Source organism: Kogia breviceps, chromosome 15 (genome assembly GCF_026419965.1).
Source record: "Kogia breviceps isolate mKogBre1 chromosome 15, mKogBre1 haplotype 1, whole genome shotgun sequence".
Lineage (NCBI taxonomy): Eukaryota > Metazoa > Chordata > Mammalia > Artiodactyla > Physeteridae > Kogia > Kogia breviceps.
The window spans coordinates 50454711-50475287 of NC_081324.1; the positions used below are offsets into that span (position 1 = coordinate 50454711).

Consider the following 20577-nt stretch of genomic DNA (forward strand, 5'->3'; position numbering starts at 1 on the left):
GATTACTATATCCAAATTTTAGAATTGTTTTAATCCTGATGAGCAAATACTATGTAGGAGATACAGAAGTGCTTGTATAGCCTTCTTTGCTAGTGAGAGTGGTGCTGGGTAATAATATTGGTCTAGTACATGGTTCATTATTTTGTAGATAAAACTAGATTCCTACTCCCCATTGACATCTGTTAGCTTCTCATGCAAAGCTTTAATTATAGTATATACAGTACATCCATGTCATCTCCTCTACTAGACAGTTTTTGCCCTCAACGAATTGATAATCATAATCTAGACTTGGTTGGTAGCAGACTGTACGTGGGAAGCCAAGTGGAGTTACAGGTTCATTTATTCAGTTACTTACTATTTTATGAATAGTATGTGTCTCCCCATTTGGATTGCATATTCCTTGACTGTAGATCCAACACTGAGCACACACAGTACCTCATCAGCATGTGCTTGGTAATTATTTGTAGAAAACTGCATTGTACGTAGCACATTAAACAGGTGCTGAAGAATTAATACAATTAAAAATGACCAGCAAGCCAATCGTTTTATGTTAATAAAACATCATAATTTGAAGAGTACACTGCATTTATTTAACCCCATAAATTATAACATCTTAATACATATAAAATTTTTGTATTTTTAAAGTGCTTTGAAAGATATTTATTTTTTTTAACAAGTGGAAAATAACGTTCTTTAAAAGCCATCAAACTTTTAGTGGAAAATGATATTACCAGAAGCATGTAAGGATCTGTTCATCCTCTTCAAGAAATGGGATTTTTATGTAAAATATATATGTAGCACTGAATGCCAAAATGCTGGGTATGTGTGGTTGGAATTAAAAATGAGATTTGCTAATAAACCCATTGGGATGGTGTCTTAAGTCAAGCACGACCTTGAGAGGGGAGAGGGAGGGGAGCTGGGTAATAATCAGTGCTTCTGGAGGTGAACTTCCCTGCCTTGTGATGGGTTTGAGTTAGTGGTCAGGACAGCCATTCAGACTGACAGTCCCCTGAACTTCTGAGGCTTCAGTGACAGGGACAGGAATGTGGTTGACTTGAATATTCTTCAGGCAGCCAAAAAAGGATTTCCACACAGGAAGCTTCAGGGTTTTCAAATTAGCTGAAAGACGAAAGGAGAGGCATTTGATGGCTCATTCATACTGTCAAGTGAACGCACTCTGTTAAGCAACGGTCTTATTAGCGCTAAAGGGACCCAGGCTCTCAGTCCACCCAGTCCTCTCCTGCTTTAAGCAGGCACCCAGCACACCCCCTGCTCTGAAAGGTCAGCCACAAGGCTACTCTGCACATCCTTCAGAGAAGGAGATTCCACAGCCCAAATCAATAGATAATGACTCTGAACTCTAGTGCTTTTCATGGGTCATGGAAGACCCATTTGGAGGCACATAAATCAATGAAGGCTGACAAGGCTCTTTCCAGGCAAAATTCCAGTCTTGAACTTGACTCCATCTCACCCTGCCTGATCCCCCATTCTGGCTCAGTCACCAAAACTAAGTGCCTGGAGGGGAGAGATCAGTTTCTCAGGCCCTTTTCTGATTCTTTATGATATCAGGCTTCTAGGTTCATGCAGCCTCTTAGGAGAGGCCTATAAATTATAGGCTTGGGACAAGAAGAAGCAGCAGCCACGTGGCCTGGGCTGCTGGGAAATGTTCTGTTGCTGGCAGTCGGGTTTCCCACAAGCTGGAGAAAGAGTCTCACTGTCTACACAGTCCAGCCAATGGCTGCCCTGCTGATAACCCAACAAATGTGATGCCCCCACCCACGGGCTAAGATGGAGATGTTAAGAGTTGACATGGGACAACATGGGTGTAGAAGTTAGCACAGGAGTTACCTGGGACACCTCCGACGTGCAGACGCTCCTGCGTGCGGGCAGCGGGGACGGGGTGCTGTCCAGCGGTGGAACTATAGTCTGCGTCCAGTTTCAGGTGCAGGATGTGCTGTTTTATGGTGACTGCAGGGAAAGAAAGCAGGTCAGTTCTATCACCTGAGAGCCCTGCCCACTGTATAATGTCTACACCGTGCATCATCATTGGCTTCTATCTCACTCACTCCTGTTGGACCTGAGGGAGCGCGGCTCGCAGGAATTCCATCAACCTGAACACAAATTCAACTAATTTCTCCCCACCGGGCGCTGTTTAGGTGCTTCCACATATATTACAGAATTTAATCCTTAAAATGAATCTGTGAGGAAGATATCATCACTCTCGTTTCTCAGATAAGAGTCTGTGACCCTCAATCATTGAGGAGCCTGGCAACATGGCTTGGTTATAAATTAAACGAGTTGGGATTCAAGTCCTGGTTTCCTGTCTCCAGAGGCCAGTGCTTATTTCACATGATCTCTGGTTCTTTCCAAGAAGACACTGACTGACTGCTGCAAATGGCCTCCAAAGATAGTGGCTTTTGACCCTCCAAATAAAACTCCTCCAGCGTCAACAATCTTAACCAACTGCAATGCAGTTAGCTTTCAAATTAGCCAAGAGGCAGCTACTTTTAACAAAAGATATCTTAGCCAATACAGGTTAATATATCTCCAAACTTGTATGCTCAAGTTATTCCTAAAATAGCAGATTCAACTTGAGAGTTTATGCCTGTTCCCCGTCAAGTGGTTTGTCTAAATCGTTGGCATTAATATTAAATGTTGTTGAAAAAAATAACCCAACAATGAACTTTACCGATAGTAAGAGCAAACATTTACTGAGCACTTAGTACATATTGGACACTGCTAAGCACTTCACACGCATTATCCCATTAATTGTCACAACCCTGGGAGGTGTACACTATTTTTACCTCCCTTGTACAGATGAGAAAACTGAAGATAAAGAGAAATTAAGTAGCTTGCCCAAGGTCTCACAGGGCTGGAACTGAGACCTGACCTCTGTTCTCTTTGACTTCAGAGCCAAAATCTCAATCACAATGTTATGCTACCTTGAAAACAAACATAGCTTATCAGTTTGCTGGGTTCCTCCCCCCACCAGAATAAAACAAAAAACCTCAGTGTGTTATGGAGAACTGGAGCCATGAATTATATAAATATGTCTGGAGTTGAGAATAGACATGTTCCCAGCACCTTAACCTGGTGGGCTGACCCTGGTCAGACGCTAATGGATGGATGAACTGAGGGAGCGTTTGGGATGTTCGAGTCCAGATGGAAAGGGAGACTGTTTCAGTCTGTGAACAATAGGCTACTGGACGTCATACCTGTCACTGAGTGCCACTGTCCGTCACACAGAGACTGCTTTGGTGTGACCGATGTCAGGATCCCACCTGCCTCACTGCCCACAGAGGCCGTGACCTGGAACACACATGCATTTTCCTATTTCCTTCAGAAAGCCAGGTGGAACCCACTTCCTGCCATCTTCCCTTCCCAGCCCTTGCACCCTGACCACCCAGGAGCACTTGAAATATGGGTACACCCTCCTGCACCAGGTGACCATAGAGGGACTAAGGCTTTGCAAGAATCCCTCTGCTGCACCCCTTTCCAGGCAAGCGAGCTGCAAACCCAGGGCCTGGCCTGAAGTTACTGCCAAAGGTAAGGAGCCTTCCCCACTGACTCCCTACCCTGGTCCCATCAGGCCCGACTCAAAGGTTACTGATTAGCATCGAAGATCTTCCTTAGTTATTAGCATGTGACAGTAGCTCTGTTTAGGAGGACGTGTACAATTTGCAAGGCCAAAACGTTGGCTGAGGCCTACACCCGGCTGCAAGGGGCAGCCAGTTATAATAATTCCACGAACGTAGGACTTAAAGAGGGTTCTCGTCCAAGGAATTCAGCAAGCTAACTGACTGAGTTTGCACTGGGCACGTGTCAGGGGTCAGGCACTCAATGTGCTGTTGTGCAGAATCCCGCATTCCCACTCTGGGCCAGGGTTCTCCAGGGGCTGAATCAAGGTCAATGAAATGAGAGGACTAAAATAAGCATGTTGATAAATAATTTACATCTAATTTGCATGTAAGCTGACAGTGCAGCCTTTTCTCAGGCAATTTTCAAGCTAAACAGTGTCATGGCTGTTAGGAAGGTTATCAGGTCTTGATTTCATTTTGGGGGGATTATTTCCTATCCAGAAGCTCTCACCAAAGATGCTCCCCAACCCCTCCCCTGAAAAGCCAGCTTTGTCTGAACCACTGTTAAGCGTAGTTCCTTGCTTCTCAGGCCCGCAAGAGGCCTGCTCAGACTTAAAGCTGTAACTTAAATAAAAAGTGTCGAAGAGTTTTGACTACTGTATTTTATTCTGAGAGTTTTCCCTCACATTCAATAAACTGGAAGGATGAAGGTAAAACAAAATGCTATATTATCAATCTTTGCTTTAAGGCCTTAACTAAGAGAGGCTTCCTGGAAGGATTTCGTTTGAAAGAGATTGTTTTGAAAAGGAAAGAGATTAAAAGTGGGTGGTGAACATAAGATATTGAGTAGGCCTGTGAGCAATGGGAAAGATGGAACAGCAAAAGCATATGGCTAAAGAAGGAAGCCATGAAAAGCTAAAGGAAGGCTGGCCAGCTTGGCTACAGGGACCAGAAGGGCTTGGTGAGCTATGTAGAGAGGATAAGGGGAATCTGAAACTGACCCAGTGGACATGGGGCATGGGCATGGGTGTGACATGGTGTAGATGGCTGGTGAGAAAATCCACCCCATGAATTCTGGTGCTGCCCTTATAAATAAAAGTAGAGGTGTGACAAGGGTGAAGGGGAGGTGAGAAAAATGAACATTTATTGAGTATATGGCAGCTTCTCTTCTCTTGACAAAAGCCCTTAAATATAAGCATCATTCTCCACATTTTAAAGGTAAAGAAATAGAGTCTAGAGAGGTTGGGTAACTTCCCAAGGGCCCTATAACTAAGTGGTGGAGCTGGAATTCAGCCCAGCTTGTTTGAATTTGCCCAATTTTAAAGATGAAGAACAGAAAACATGATGACCAAATTACTTATGGAAGGGGTAAGTTAGCCCTGAAGTCAGGCCTCTTAAATACAAGATTGGATTCCACTCTCTACCATAACTCCACCTACCATGGTCTCCAGAAGTGGAATCTGGTTCTAATATAAATTCACACACCCTTCCCATTTCATCCGACAGCTACACACCTTTCCTGCCTCCATATAAACACATAAGTGCTCCCCAGGTTGACTTCCGATGTGAATTAGAATTCCAGTGAGACTTCTCGGGCGAATGCTGAAAACAAGCTTAAATTCCGGACCCAAAAGCACGGAGTTAGCTTTCAAAACAAAAATAAACAAATAATCGTTTAAACATCATAATTCCAAAAAAAGGATAAGAGTTCTTCAGAATCAAAGCTATAAAGATATAAAGTCTTCCAAACTGCTCCTTACCTAGGATGACATGACCTCCTTCTTGAGAAAAATAGATGCCTTCTTCCAAAGAGCCATCAAAGCAGGGAGACACCCCAAAGCTTGCAGAAGCAGTGTCCAGGGGTTTCAAATCCAACTGAAAGTTCCTCAGGCATCCCACAAAGCTGTTTTGGGGGAGGGTCTGTAACCAAGCAGAAGAGAAAGCAAACTGTATTACCCACAACTCCCAGAAATCCATGCGCAGCCAAGGTTAAGGGCAGGGGCAGTTGTCCAAAAAAGGAGGAAGGAGGGGGATTCATCCATCCTGCTTCCAAGAGTCAGGTGGGCCTGACTGGCTCCATTTTGGCTCCCTCCACGGTGCCAAAAAAACCCAGATATCAGGTGCTTGGTGGATAGTCGAAGTTTGAAGGTGCCACCAAACCAAGGGCAGGGGCAGGGGCAGTGAAGATGGCTACCTAGTGTGGAAACAAGAATACAGAGGGTGACTTGACCCTGGGCCACAGTCAGAGCTGCAACAGGGGAAATTTCCACCTTGCTGTTCACAGATCTCACCGTCTCTTTGCAGGTACAAAATACTTCTTAGGGTTTCATGAGCCCATGTGATAGCTTAATGCAGGGCGGCTGGCTGAAAAAAGAGGCCAAAACATTCCTAAAATAATGAAGTGTAAAAACGCTCCCTACACTGTTGGGCCCAATGCACCATCAACAAATCACGAATGCCACAGGGTTAAGATCAGACACAGGGTGCAGGATCAGTGGAGCCCCCATGGCTGCCTAAAGCTGGCCTGAAACAAGGGCTCCTCACCTGGGGCTCAGGGATGAGCTTCTGGGGTTCTCTGATCCCTGAAATCATATACCAGCTGTCTGTGTATTTTCCTGGAGAAAGGGGCTATAACTTTCATGAAATTCTCAAAAAAGTTAATAAATCACTGAATAAAACCCCTCTACTCTCTTCTGGAGTAAATGCCTTTAGGACTCTGGAATCCTACACAACGGATGCAAGACATGATAATTTTAAGGGAATCTGGTGGTATTATAGATGCATGTGGTGTCAGCGTCAACAACAAAGTACTGATTGGGGCCCCTAAGAAATGTTAGTTTCTTCAGATTTGCCATCATGTATAACAAAGAGTCTGTATCTGACACCACGCTCAGGCTCTCCATTTCAGGCTATAACCTAACACAGGATCACCAAAGACTGGCTGCAGGTTTTGGTATTTGGAGGCAGCCACTGGTTGATTGGATGTTGCCTGCCCTTTGAAAGGATATGGAGGAGGGTATTCAGTGGTTTGCACCCTCAGGTTGAAGGAAGATTGCAAATAGGACCTTGCTTGTAAAGGTTGTTGTAAATGGGGTGCTACTGATTGTCTCAGATTTTAGGATGTTGAGTGTGATTTACCCAAGTCAAAAGAGCACCCAGATTGTGCCCCTGAATCACCACCCCATCCTGTGATTTCTCTGAGAGGGCAAAATGTACAGAGGTTGCAGAAAAGCAAACATTGAGTATCCTCTTTAGCAATTATTAATATGTTATATGTTACCTATGTATTAGATACCATAATACATATACTATATTATGTTATATATTATTTATGATACATATATAAAAGTTATTATATACAACAAAGTAAAACAGTACTTTGACTTGCTGGGGCTTTGGCCCAAACCACAGTGCAAAACTCAAGTGGGCCAGGCTGAGCCCTGTGGAGACACCAAGGTCAAGGCCAGGTTAGCCTGACTGCCTAGAATCCACGCTGGCAGAAGTGACCTGCTTTGATTACATCCATTTCTGGCCCAGATTTGAGTCTCGGCCCTTCCCCCCAGCTGCTAGCACACATCACACCAGAATGGGTACCAGCGGAGTGGGAAGGGGCAGGAGGGGCTCAGTGCCTGGCAGCGCATTTGGAGGAGGACAGTTCCTGGGCCGGAGCTGTTGACGGGCCATCTTCACTTTGTGGGCAAAAAAGGCAAATCTGGGAGAAGAGTGACAGGCGGGTTCAGCCACCCCAAGTAATCAGGGGCAGTGAGCCCTCTGGCCACGTGGAGAAGACAGGGGGAGGGTGCCCACAGAACGCCACCCTGGGGCCACGGTCCCATCGGAGCCTTTGAACCTGACAAATCCTGGTACGCACCCCTCCTTCTTGGGGACAGACAGACTTGTGACTTTCTCCTTAGCCCAGATTTTCCCCAAATTTGGTTCTTGAGATAATTTTATTTTAGTCACCAAATAACATTAAAATACAGATTCAGTTATTAAAATAATTTAAAGGATTTTGACATCCTTGAATATATGGTATAATTATAAAGTTTATAGGGTGACTTGTTCTTATCTGTGGCTCTGAAGCATAACTATTTACCTTTGGTTTCCCTGATGGAGACGATCCCAGGTAAACTGGTGCTCTGAGGCTGACAGTGGAATTTCCGGGCAAACTTCCCTCCCGGGTCCTCAGACCATCCACAACCAAGCGCCCCCTTTCTCCATCTTGCCCAAATGCCACCTTAAGGATAAAGGAAATAAGTTAATCATATTCTTACCTTTGACAACTGGCATTGTAGTTTATTAGTGGTCACAGGAAATTTTTTTTTAAAGTTTTTCTGTCCCTTCAAGTAGCTTTGAAAAATCAAAGAGTTTTCTCCATAGTATTATCATCATCATCATTTTGTGAGATTATGTCAGATATTAAACAGAGTGAGCTTAAAACATGAACTAAAAAAAGATTTCTCAAAAGTGAACAAAAATATATAAGTGCCTGGAAACTTATACAAAAGATAAATAACGAAATAACGAAAGGATCATAAATAAACATACATCCATGCAACAGAGAGGAAGGAAGAGTGTGTGCAGAGCTGAGATGGGAGAAAGTCACATGCTCCTCTGAGCAGGGGTCCTGGAGCAAGTGGCCAATGGCTACTCCTCTTCCAACAAGAGGATCAAGTGCTTTAAACTCTTTGCTAAAAGTCAAGATCCCTGGGCTCTGGTGTGGACTCTGCCACCTCATGGTTACGAGAGAATTCACTAATGACTCCCCAGTGTAGATGCCCAGCTGTGACCTCTGGCCTCTACTATCTACTGACACCTGGGCTTGAATGTCTGCTAGGCAGCTCAACCGCAGTATGTTGACAACAGAGTTCCCACTCTTGCCTAGCGACACCCACCTCCTGCCCATCTTCTCCCTCTCAGCAAAGGTCCCACTATTGACCCAATCACTGGTCCAAAATCACAGGACTTGATGTTGACTCCTCTCTTTCCATCAGCCAACCCTCTTGGCTCTGCCTTTAGAACACATCCTGGGTGGTCTACTCTCTCCCCCTCTACCTCAGCCTCTTGAACCAAAGGCAATAGCATCCATCTGGTCTACTTACTTCTATTTTTACTCCCTTTTAGACCCTTTAGCTAAAGAGGGTTTTGAAAATATCAATCTGTTTGTGTAACGCTCCTTTTTTAGTATTAGACTCTCTAAAAGCTTCAGAGAGACTCAGAATAAAATCCCAAATCCTCACCTTGGCCTTCAATGCTTAAATGACCTGGGCCTGCCTCACTCTTTTTTTTTTTTTTTTTTTAATAGATTTATTTATTTTTGGCTGCGTTGGGTCTTCATTGCTGTGCACAGGCTTTCTCTAGTTGTGGTGAGCGGGGGCTACTCTTCATTGTGGTGTGCTGGCTTCTCATTGAGGTGGCTTCTCGTTGCAGAGCATGGGCTCTAGGCATATGAGCTTCAGTAGTTGTGGCTCACGGGCTCTAGAGCACAGGCTCTGTAGTTGTGGCACATGGGCTTAGTTGCTCTGCAGCATGTGGGATCTTCCTGGAGCGGGGCTCGAACCCGTGTCCCCTGCAATGGCGGGCGGATTCTTAATCACTGCGCCACCAGGGAAGCTTCCTGCCTCACTCTTGAATCCCACTTCTTATCCTTTCTGTTCTGTTCATTCAGCTAATTCCTAACTTAGGGTCCTTGTACTTGCTGTTCCTTCTGCCTGGACAATCCTTCCTATAACTTTATATGACTGTCATCTCTTGGAGGAGACCTTCTTTTACTGCCCTATTTGAAACAGCCTCCCTACTCGGCCACTACCTTACCTTGCTTTTTAGTGTTTTCTCAAAGCAGGAGCTGACATTATACTGGGGATTTTTTTTGTTTATGTGCTCCAGGATGGCAGCTTATTACATATTTGTTGAATGACTGAGTGAATGTAACTTGTCAAGTCACTTAAGTTTTCTGAGTTCCAATTCCCTCGTCAGAAAAAAAAAAAACAAACAAACATAGGTCCCTTCTTGCCTTAAACTGTATTTCTTTAACCCTGGGATGCCTTCAGGCAAGAGCTGAGATGCTAGGGATGTGGGTGCTTACACCTGGGCTACAGAGAAGGCATTCCAGACTCACAGAGGGCCTGGAGACTGGAAAGTGTCCTGAAGGAGAGAAATGGTACAGGGAGCAAAGGGTGGGAATAGGTAAGGGGAGTGGTGTAGCCCAGGGAGGTGCATGGGGGGTTGGGGGGTGGCGGGAAAGAAGCAAGGAAGAAAGCCCGTCTTGGCATTTAGGATGACATCCACATGTGGCACGTGCAGGAGTCTCTGGAGCTGAGGTGCTGGGGCGCTCAGTGCCTCTGACCACATGAGCTCTCCCAGTGCCTGTGCCCTCTTGCCGGGAAGAACGCTGAGACTCCAGTCTTCAGCTACTCGGCAGTGAACTTGGCCAGTGGAGGTTCTAGGGCAGCCCCAGCTCTTACCGTGTGCCACTTCCCGTCACTGCACTTCTCTTTGCTTTTGAGCTTCAGTTGTTTCCCTCCTGCCCCCAGTGCAAAGACCAGACGTCCTTTCGAAAGATAAAGAGCCATAAAGGAGTTCTTAGTGCCTGTGTAAAACACGAGCCCTCTGGACGCCGTTGTCTGCAAGTCCATGGCAAACTGTGACCTGTGGGGAGAAGAAAGCAAAAGGCGAAGAAGGAAAATAAAGAGGTTTTTAGTGTTTCTACCAATCTCCAAAGCTGGGAGAGACAGGGAGGAACAAAACCCTACAACCTCATTATTTCAATGAATAAATTAAGGCACTTCTTGATTAAACGACCTGTCTTCTTTGGGGATTCTTAAAAGCCATTGTATTTCAGCTGCTAAAAGTTTTGTTGTATAATGTCCTTACCATATTGGGAAGTAAGAGGAAGTTTTATGACAAACTCAGCTGGCGGCGTTAAGTCCCAGCACATGGCAAGAAGGACGATGCCTTACTTTTTAAAAAAATCTACATTTTAGAAAATTATGGTAAAATATACCAAACATAAAGTTTACCATCTTAACCATTTTTAAGAGTACAGTTCAGTAGTGTTAAGTACCTTCACACTGTTGTGCAGCCAATCTCCGGAACTCTTTTCATCTTGCAAAACTGAAACTCTCTACACATTAAACAACAACTCTGCATTCTCTCCTCCCCACAGCACCTGGTAACCACCATTCTGCTTTCTGTCTCTATCAATTTGACTATTCTAGGTGCTTCATGGAAGTGGAATCACACCGTATTTGTCTTTTTTGCAACTGGCTTATTTCACCGAGCAGCCTTGATTGTTAAATCCAGTAAATATACTTTCTACTTTGTATACATGCAGGGAGAGGAAAGTTGTGAGGAGAAGTCAGGGGACAACTTGAATAACAAGCGTTTGACTTAAGCATCAGGTAAGCATTTTCTTCCCGTAAGACATATTTAACACAGTGACACACAAGTCCAGATCCACCTTCTCCCACCTACCCTTACGTTTCTCGGACCTTAATACCTCATCTATGGTGGAACAGGAATTAAGCAAGCATCATGCAGTAAAAGCAGAGTGAAAGTTAATATTCCTTTGCATGATGGTTACATATCATAGGTACGTGGGGCTAAGCAAGCTTTACTTTCTATGCAAACTCACATCCGTCCATCCATCCATCCATTTATTCGTTCATTCAACAAATATTTAATGAGTGGGTCGTATGTACAAGGCACCATGGTGGCTAGGGGAACACAGCGATGGATGGTTCATTCTTTGAGTGGTTTGTGGTGTGTAGGTGCCTTGAGCGGGTGCCTAAAAGTGTACTGGGAAAAGGTAATGGGAGATAGGGGTGTCAATAGGTTATCATCAGGGACTTCCCTGGTGGTCCAATGGTTACAACTCTGCGCTACCACTGCAGGGGGCATGGGCTCCATCCCTGGTTGGGGAACTAAGTTTCCGCATGCCACGTGGCACAGCCAAAAAAAGAGAAAAAAAAAAAAAAGAAGGCTGTCATCACCCATTCCTTGTGGTTTGTGTCCAAGTGCACACCAGACAGAGGGCAGGAACGGGGCCTATCCTGCTTAAAGCTGTATCCCCAGTGCATGATACTCAGGAGGCCCTCCAGAAATAATTATTGAATTGAATTAAATGGCAAATGGAAAATGCGGAGGCAGAATCAGGAAGTGGAAGAAATAATTACACTGTTACATCTCTTTGCCTTTTAATATTGTGAGGCTGAGTAAACACGGACATGCACTTTCATTCTTCAGATCTGCAAGTTTCCTTGAGGGTATAGTTCTTCAAAATGCAAAAGAAATCTATATTTGTGAAATTAAAGCAACCCGATGGTGACACGGCTCAGTATTTCTCTTGACGTAGCTGTGTATTAGTGCGGAGGTTTGGAGAACAAGGGTTAGCCAATTTAAGAAGGATAGTAGAACTGGCTACAGAATGAAAGTACTTTACATATGTGGGCTTGGTTATTAGACTTGACATTTGCTTTCCAGAATTATTTCTTAAAGCAATTTTCTTTCAGAAAAGACTAACTAACACCCCAAAATGACATCAGTAGCTTCAAATCCTGGCATATGACACTGTAGCTAGGAGTCTTTATTGCTGGAGGATTGGAAGGAAAGGCAGAGAGCAAAGTAGCATTTTTATACATTCACCAAGAGGTTAAAATCGTGGTACAGGGTTTTACAGGAGAGGCCAAAAGTTCCTAGAATAGAAACCAGAACGAGAATAATAGAATAGTCCAAACCTTGCAACATCCTGAAAATATGCTCTGATTGCTACAATACTGGGGACTAAAATAATTTTAAAATTATATTTACTGAGGATTATTTTTTTCCTGCTTTCCTTTAAGAATGTTACTTTTTCCATTTATTATATATAATTCAGGGTTGGACAGGAAGATGCTGGGGTCGAATCATCAGAAGAAGCCAGATAACTCACCACAGTGAACGTGCTGAGAGAGAAGACGTAAGAAAGGGGCCGCGGAGGGAGGGGGAGGGCAGAGGCAGGAGGGCCGGAGGGTGGGGAGGCCGGGAAGAGGACAGCGTGGGCAGCATCAGCAGGGAGACTGTTGTCATTATGGTCAGCTTGACCAACAGAGCGGTGATGCGGAGTGGAACAGCCCCGGGAGGGGCTGAGAGGGTCACTGCTTCTGCCATCTGTCTGTCTCCGACTAGCACAGTTTTGGCAAATCAGGGATCCCCAGAATTTCCATGGGTCTACTGGAGATGCCAGCAGCTGGCCAAGGGTCTCCTTTAGAACTCGGCCCCTCCCCTTTCTGGCCTTCACACCTGCCTGTGAATCACGCACTTGCTTACTGAGTGCACCTCCAAGGGCCAGCTCATGGCAAGCAATGACCTCTCCTCCCTGCAAGGGAAACATTATCAACCCCACTTAACTGATGAGAAAATTGAGGTTCGAAGAGGTGTAGCAATTTGCAAAAACATGTGAGACAGGCATAATTATGCCACGTTTATGGAGAGGAAGCTGAGGCTTAGAAGAGTTGAACAGCAGCCTGCGGTGGCCGTGGAGCTGTCACTCAGATTTCCCTTCAGGAGACCCTGCTGCGGGGGCATGGCGGCCTGGCAGCCCGCAGCTGCCACGCTCTCAGAACCGCAGTGGCACGCAGGTGACCCCCAGCCAAGCACCGAGCTCAGCGGCGGAACTAGAGCCGGGCCATCGCGCCCAACACTGGACTCTTCTACGGGGTGATCTTTGCTTGTGATGCCCACCGGCCTGCCTGACTCCCTTGCAGCTTCCCTGCTGTCTGAGGCTCGTCCCACACACGCCTGCCTTCCCCTCTCCTTTCACAGGCCTCAGGCCTGTGTCTCAGCTGAAGGCTCTCCTTGCCAGCTCCTGCTCTCCCCCTTTTATTCTGCACAGGAATAATATAACTCCCTGGCACATCTGATCCCATCTTGACCTCTGCATCCCCAGGACCTGAACTGGCCTGTGGCCTGAGGTCACGCAGCCAGCAAGTGGCTGAGTGGGTGGATTGAAAGCCAAGGTCTTACAGCCAGGTCTTTTGGACCCCTGGGCCATTCTGTCTCTGTAGAGAAGTCGTAAAGGAATTTTGGGCATCTTTTTATTTATGTCTCCTTTGAATCACAAGAAAATGACAAGCCTTGTTTTCCTACTTTTTTTGTCTGACAGAATTAATATCTCTGCTCATTCCCCTCTTCCCCAAAAGAGATGCAACTTGTTAGCACAAAAAATCCAAATGTATTCTCTAAAAATGATGGATCTGGCACCGAGTCTTCCAAAAAGAATGATTTTCCTCTAACTGTAGAATGTAGGAGAAGAAAGATGATTTATCATAGAAATAAATAGCACCTTTAAAAAAGAAATATCAGCCTTATTTTTAGAACATCATCAATTCTAAACCAGAGCTGAGCTGATTGTTTCAGCCTCTGAGCAGCACGCGTCACGTGTGCCTCCCAGTTGTGGGGAGGAAGCAGGCTCGGGCCACCAGGCTCTGTGTCTCAGGTAGGCCAGCACTTCTTTTTGCAAACGTGGTAGTGCCCCCTTCATTGGTGACAGGTGCCTGCTGTCGTGCCGGCTCGCCTGCCCTAGGGTAGAATCAGATTCTGAGTTGGCTTGGGGCAGGAAAATGAAATAATACCTGGGTTTCAGCAACTCCTGGGGAAGCATGAATAGCAAGTGGCTGGTGGGACTGTCCCCAAACCTGAGGACTCCGTGGCTGGCCTGGGCCTCTGGAAGTGGTGGGCAAGACTGGGCATCTCCCCTCACCTTCAAGCTCCTTGGGGAGGTGGCTGGCATGTCACACGATGGCTGTGTGGGAGAGAAACAAAAAATTCAGGACAGCTGATTATCAGGGGCAAGAGGTGGAAAATGCCTATCTTGCTAAGTGCCTTGCTCAGTTTTGACTTTTGATCCTAAGAGCTGAATTCAATAGAGATGAATTCATGCTTGGGGAGGATGCATGTTATTCCCATCCTACACAGGTCTGCTATACGTGGGACCAGTGGATATCCACCCAGAGCACCTCTCCTCCACGGAGTTTTGGAAGAACCACAGTATCCCTCAAGAGGGCCAGCAGATGGCCAGCAGCACTGAGGCCCACACAGCCAGCCAGTGGACCTGGAGCCGCCAGTCTGCCAGCTCCCCTCCAGGCCATTCACTTGGGCTTTAGCAGCAGGGCTGTGAAAGAACCCAGAGAACAGGAGGGGACCACAGCCTGTCCCCACTTTCCTCGGAGTTGACCCCCACACAGAAGTCTGTCCTGACCTGGATGATACTTTGAACTTTTTAACAGGAATGAGTTTTAATGTAGAAAAACAAGCATAATAAACATCAAACGAAACTAGAAAAGTTGTTGGAAGGAATTGAGACTCTCCAGCCCTTCCCCCTCTTTTCTCTGCTGCAAAGCCCAGATTTTGATGAGGGGTCTACGGTCCCTCCCATGGGGCTCAGGGCTCAGTGGGGCTCTCCATTCATGGAAGCCAGTGACGGGTATCCTCCCTGCTGGGGATTGGTTCAGGAACGAGCATGGGACACCCTCCTGGCCAATGAGCCTTAAGAGGTGGTCAGGGGGTGGGGCCTCTGAGAAATGTTTCCTTCCAGAGGAGAGAGAAAGCCACAGATCTGTGCTTCTGGTGAGGGAACGCCCTGTCCGTAGCCCCGAACTGTGCGGGATGGAGCCAGGATGGCGGTGGGGAAGCAGAGCCCAGTCCCGCGGGCCAGGCCTGCAGCACACTCATCCTCAAGCTGTGCCTTAACGTGACACTATAGATCCCCACAGAGGGTTAAGCCCTAGCAGCTGAAGTCTTCCTAACAGATTCAGATTCCTTCAGGATCAGGTTTTCCAACCTGACCAGATTCCTGGATAGGGTGCTTGGGATGCAGACTTAATACCAGTTATCTGCTGAGTGGAGCTGTTCCATCACCAGAAAGTTAAGTGAGTTGTTTAAAATCACAGCCAGACCTGGATCCTCCAGGAGCTTTCTGCCAGGGGCTCCCACCAGTGGGGCGCACTCCCTCCTTGAAAGATTCTTGTGTGTCAGCAGCAGTAACATCAAGATGAACAGTTTTCATAGACACTCTTGGTGCCCACTTTTCCTTAATTCTCTTAATGGCAGCATCATCCTTCAAGGCACCCAGGCCTCACACCTTGGTCACCATGGGCACCCTCCTACCTGGCCTCTGGCACGTGCTCTGTTTCCATGTCCTACTGTTCATCCCCGGGACATATTTTGTTTCCACTCCTTCCCTTTCACTCCCAGTCCCTCTACCCAAAAGTCAGGCTGCTGACTGTCTTGCCTGGACCATTCCAGTACTTTGCCAGTTTGACGCCACGTCCGTAGAACTTTCCTAGGCCAAACCATTCCATAGGCTGCTGCCAGTTTATGAGTCTTTAAACATGGCTTAAAGCACTCCTTTCAATGGCTTCACACTGACTACAGAAAAAAATGTCAAAATGACATCAGGCCATCTGAGGCTTGTCTGATCCGGCTGCAGCATGGGACTCTGAGTTTACCTCCCCCTGAGCACGTGACTATGCAGAGCACGTTCTTTGGGATTCTGTAGGCCTGAGTTTCAATTCTCACTCTACAGTTTACTTACTGGGTGCTCTTGGGCAAATTTTTCTTTTAACCCCTCTGAGACTCAATTTCCTGGCATGTAAAGTTGGCATTCTATTCTGCTCTCATAGGGGTGTGGTGGGAACTGAAAGCGAGAGAGTGCAGGCTTGTGAAGATCAGAGAGAATGCATGCAAAGCATCTATACCTGCGAGTTCCACCACACCCTGCCTCCCAGCTTTGGGCTTCTGCTCACGTAGCAACAACATTCACTCATCTAAACTCAACCCATGCTCCAGACCTATGTATCACCACCTCCGGAGGAACCCCACCCCGATCTCTGTAGCAGGAAAATACCTGGCGTACCCCTCCTGTAGCACGTTTTGTCCCTTTCACTTAGGTTATTAGTGTGTATAATATTGATAACAGCTAATAGTTATTGCACGCCTACCATGTGCCACGCATTTTATATTTATTACCTCATTGAACCCTCACGACACCGTGAGATATTACTGTTCTATATCCTCATTTACGCTGCAGGAAATAGACCCACAGGGAGGTTAGATAATCATTCAAGATCACACACGTAGTAAGTGATAAAGCCAGGAAGTCTGACACCAAAATCCAGTACTTAACCACAAAGCTTGGTTGCCTTGTCTCTGTTATTGGGCTTCTGGAGGCAGAATTAATGTCTTATTCCACCTAATCCGGGGGCTTGCACGGAACAGGGGGAACATTAAATACAGTGTGTTCACTGGGGCTCCCACATCAATAGCCCCAGTCCCACTCTCTCTGCTGAGGCCCCCAGAGACACCCGACAGTCTCCCACCAGCTTTCCACCTGGTTGAGGCACCTGCCACTCAATATACCACAAACTCCACTCATTCTCGTTCCCTCCAAAGGCTTGTCCTTTTCATCTCTTCATAACTGGCTTCTCCATCCATCCAGATGCCTCAGAATTATATTAACTTCCACCTCTCCCTTGCCGCCCACCTTCAATTATTATATGAGTCTGGTACATTCCATCTTCTATATAGCTTTGAATCCATTCCTTCGCTCCATCTCCACCATCACTGTGCTCATTTAATCTCCCAGTAACTCTCAGCCTTACAGGGAAGAAAATGAATCTAGGACTTCATTTCTGAGGGGGCAGGTCTAAAGGTGTTCTTTTCCTAAGAGTAAAATGACAACCCTTTGGGACTTTTGAAATATATTTCTTCTTAATAGCATAAAACATTTCTTTTTATGTACTACCTCTTCATCTCCCCAAATCACTGTGCAGCAGGAGAAATATTGGCAGACAAGCAGCACGTGATTGATGTTAAGTGAAAAGTGGGTTGAATGCAAGTGCATTGCTCTTGAGAGGGCCTGGGCTTTGGGGTCATGGCTGCCTGGGTTTGAATTCCAACTCTGCCTTCCATCTGTGGGAGCCTGGGCAAACTGCTCATCTTTCTAAGCCACAGCATACTTTTCTGTGAGATGTGGCTGGTAATAGTACTTCTCCCATATGGTTATGTGTGGATTTAGGAAGAAAATCCACTTAAAGAGCTCAGCGTAGCACCTGGCACATTGGAGGTATTCAGTGTTATCCATTAATCATATTAATTGTAACCTCAGATATGGGGAGGTCACATTGTAGACCTCAGGCACAGCAAGGAATTTTTTAAGTTCTAACCCTGTGTTCAATGTATGACAAAGCTTCCGCTCCTCCAAACAAGGAATTTCATTTCCTTTCAGCCTCTCTGAGTTCTACACACTAGAATCACCCGGGAGCTTTACAAACTCCTGCGGCATGGACCTACCCCAAGAGCATCTGACTTAATTGAGTGGAATGCAACCCAAGCATTGGGATTTTAAAAGCTCCCCAGGTGTCTCTAATGTACAGTCAAGGTCAAGCCACACTGGTCTTGGCAAGGCCTGGGGGCATGTGTATATCTTGTCATAGGATGCAGGCAGAGGAGTGTCTTTGGGCAGGAGAAGGGTCATGAGCCCTGTATCCTAGAGACAATCATTGTACTTGCTGGAGACACAGCAGAAGTGTCAAAAGAGCAAGACATCAGCTGCAGACATTGAGAAGCCACAGTCAAGGTTCTATTTGTTCTATGACTGCAAAAATTGTCAAACGTTCAAGATACAAAATAAAAGCTAAGACAAAAACCACGTTGACCTTTTGGTGTAATCCAACTGTTGATGACCCATTATTCCTGGAGGCACTGGCCACCACCTGATCAGGTGACCTACATCCCTCCCTCCCTCCCCTCCCTCCTCCTCCCCAACATCTCCGGTGAGGCAGGAGTCTCTTATGAGAATCATCTGGAAAGAAGCAAAACCCAGGGTAAGGTTTTTTGATACTCACCTGGTGGATATTGAAAGTCTTGCCTTTGTTAAACCTTGTAGACCCTTTAAGCAACATTAGAAAAGGTGATTCGTTTAAACTGCAGCCTCCCAGGGACACATCTCTCTTGGTGGATCTACTGGCCAAATCTAGGACTTCGGGACTCTCTGATAATCTGGAATGAGGGCAGAATCGAACGCTGACATATCAAGGAAGACGCACCAGCGGGGAGGATTTGTTTCAAAACTACACATTCTTACTGTCCTGATTTCTGGGTAAACTTTCATCTCCTCCCCGTACAGGATATCTAGAGGAAACACTAGGCTCATAGAGGATGAGAATGTGCCATACCCACCTCTGCCTTCCCTTAAATATCCAGCACCATGCCTCGCCAGCAGGAGGCCTTGGGAAGCTTTTATTGCCTTGAGCAGCCAGTGTTGCAGCAAAGCCAGAATATTATAGTTCTTTGGAGTGGGAGCCACATAGAAATATGAAAATGAAATATGCAGAGGGGACAAACACAGACACTGGATGACCTAGAATGACGGTGAACAAGAGGAAACCTCAGAAGTGAGTTTGTGGAAAGATTTATCTCACTGCATTTCAGTAGGAAAATCTCACGGGTAAATCTGCTTTATCTGATGATTATCGCTGAGCCCTGATGGCAGCTCACAAGCTCCTAACAGGCTGCCTAAGGTGCATGACCAGTCCTGGGCTCTCCTTCTGCCTAGGGGAGAGTTTTGCTCTTATCTAAATAGGACATAATCTGAAATTAAATTTAATTAAACCTTTTCCAAGGCTGTGTTCCAAGGCTGCTCCTACGAAGGTAGGATGAGCCCAGAAGCTTTCAGTTAGTTTGCTTTTAATGTGTGTATCGTGCCAAAGAGGGCATCTTGAAAGTCAGCAGGATGAGAGCGGCGTGCAGCCCGCCATGACAAGTCCCCTGGTCGCAGGCCATTCTCATCAGCTGGGCACGCACAGAAAAACGGCACCCACCTCTGGATGAAAACGTTGCTGATGCAGCCCTCAAAATTACTCCCGCCCAGACGCAGGGATTGCTGGGAATTTGAAAAGCCTAGCAGCCTTTGGTTATTTTTCAGAGGCTGGTCATCAATGAGGAGCCGGAGCCTAAAAAAAGAGGAGGAAAACAAAACAGGAGTGAGGACAGCTGGGGAAAACGATTCTCGCCAGGTGGGCAACTGGGTGTCTTTGATTCAGACTCAAAATCTTTTATCTGAAATAACTCACTAAACTATTTTTCAAGAGCATTTAAATTTTGTTCACGTGTTTCTTTTTGCACATAACATTTTAATTAAAGTACGCTACAGGCATACCTTGTTTTATCGCACTTCATTTTAAAAGTACGCTTCGCAGATATTGCAGTTTCTTACAAACTGAACGTCTGTGGCAACCCTGCCTCAAGCAAGTCTATTGACGCCATTTTTCCAATAGCATTTGCTCACTCCGTGTCTTGGTGTCACATTTTGGTAATTTGCACAATATTTCAAACCCTTCACCAGCAAAAAGATCACAACTCCCTGAAGGCTCAAATGATGGTTAGCACTTTTTAGCAACAAAGTATTTTTAAGTAATTTTAAAGTATTTTTATTTTTTAGCAACAAAGTATTTTTATGTACATCGGGGATTTTTTAAGACATGATGCTACTGCACACTTAATAGACTACAGTACAGTGTAAATACACTTTCATATGCACTGGGAAACCAAAAATTTTGTGTGGCTTGCTTTATTGTGACATTTGCTTTATTGTGGTGCTCTGGAACCAAACCTGCAGATATCTCCGAGGTGTGCCTGTATAGCGTACAGAAAGCGCACGTCTTAAGTGCACAGCTCAATGAATCTTTGAAATGTGAAAACACCAACATAGCCAGAAGCAGAACCAGCCAGCACCCCAGGCACCCCGCCTGGGCTCCCTTTCATCTCTAGACTTCCTCCCCCTCCAAGAGTAACCACTATCCTGAATTCTGATAGAATAGATTGATTTTGCTTGCTTCTGAATTTTGTATAAATGAAATCATGGGAGACAAACTCTTTCACGTGTGACCTGTTTCACTCAGCCTTTAGTGCAAGGTTCATCTGTGTCGTCGTGCACAATTGTAGATCTTTCATTCTCATTCTC

At 45.8% G+C, this 20577-nt stretch overlaps 1 protein-coding gene across 2 annotated transcripts in view; it reads right to left on the bottom strand.

Moving 5' to 3' along the window:
* Nucleotides 1–526: 526 nt before the first annotated feature.
* LAMA3 (laminin subunit alpha 3) overlaps nt 527–20577 on the bottom strand; it is a 239848-nt gene continuing 219797 nt past the window's right edge. For both annotated transcript variants that reach the window (XM_059040920.2, XM_067015192.1), the window contains 10 exons: nt 19436–19567; nt 18461–18614; nt 14189–14358; nt 10043–10226; nt 7675–7815; nt 5339–5498; nt 5093–5223; nt 3216–3309; nt 1849–1968; nt 527–1119 (listed from right to left, as the gene is read on the bottom strand). In XM_059040920.2, the coding sequence (XP_058896903.1) occupies nt 974–1119; nt 1849–1968; nt 3216–3309; nt 5093–5223; nt 5339–5498; nt 7675–7815; nt 10043–10226; nt 14189–14358; nt 18461–18614; nt 19436–19567 (1432 nt within the window). In that variant the 3' untranslated portion in view covers nt 527–973. The remainder of the gene's footprint in view (nt 1120–1848; nt 1969–3215; nt 3310–5092; nt 5224–5338; nt 5499–7674; nt 7816–10042; nt 10227–14188; nt 14359–18460; nt 18615–19435; nt 19568–20577) is intronic.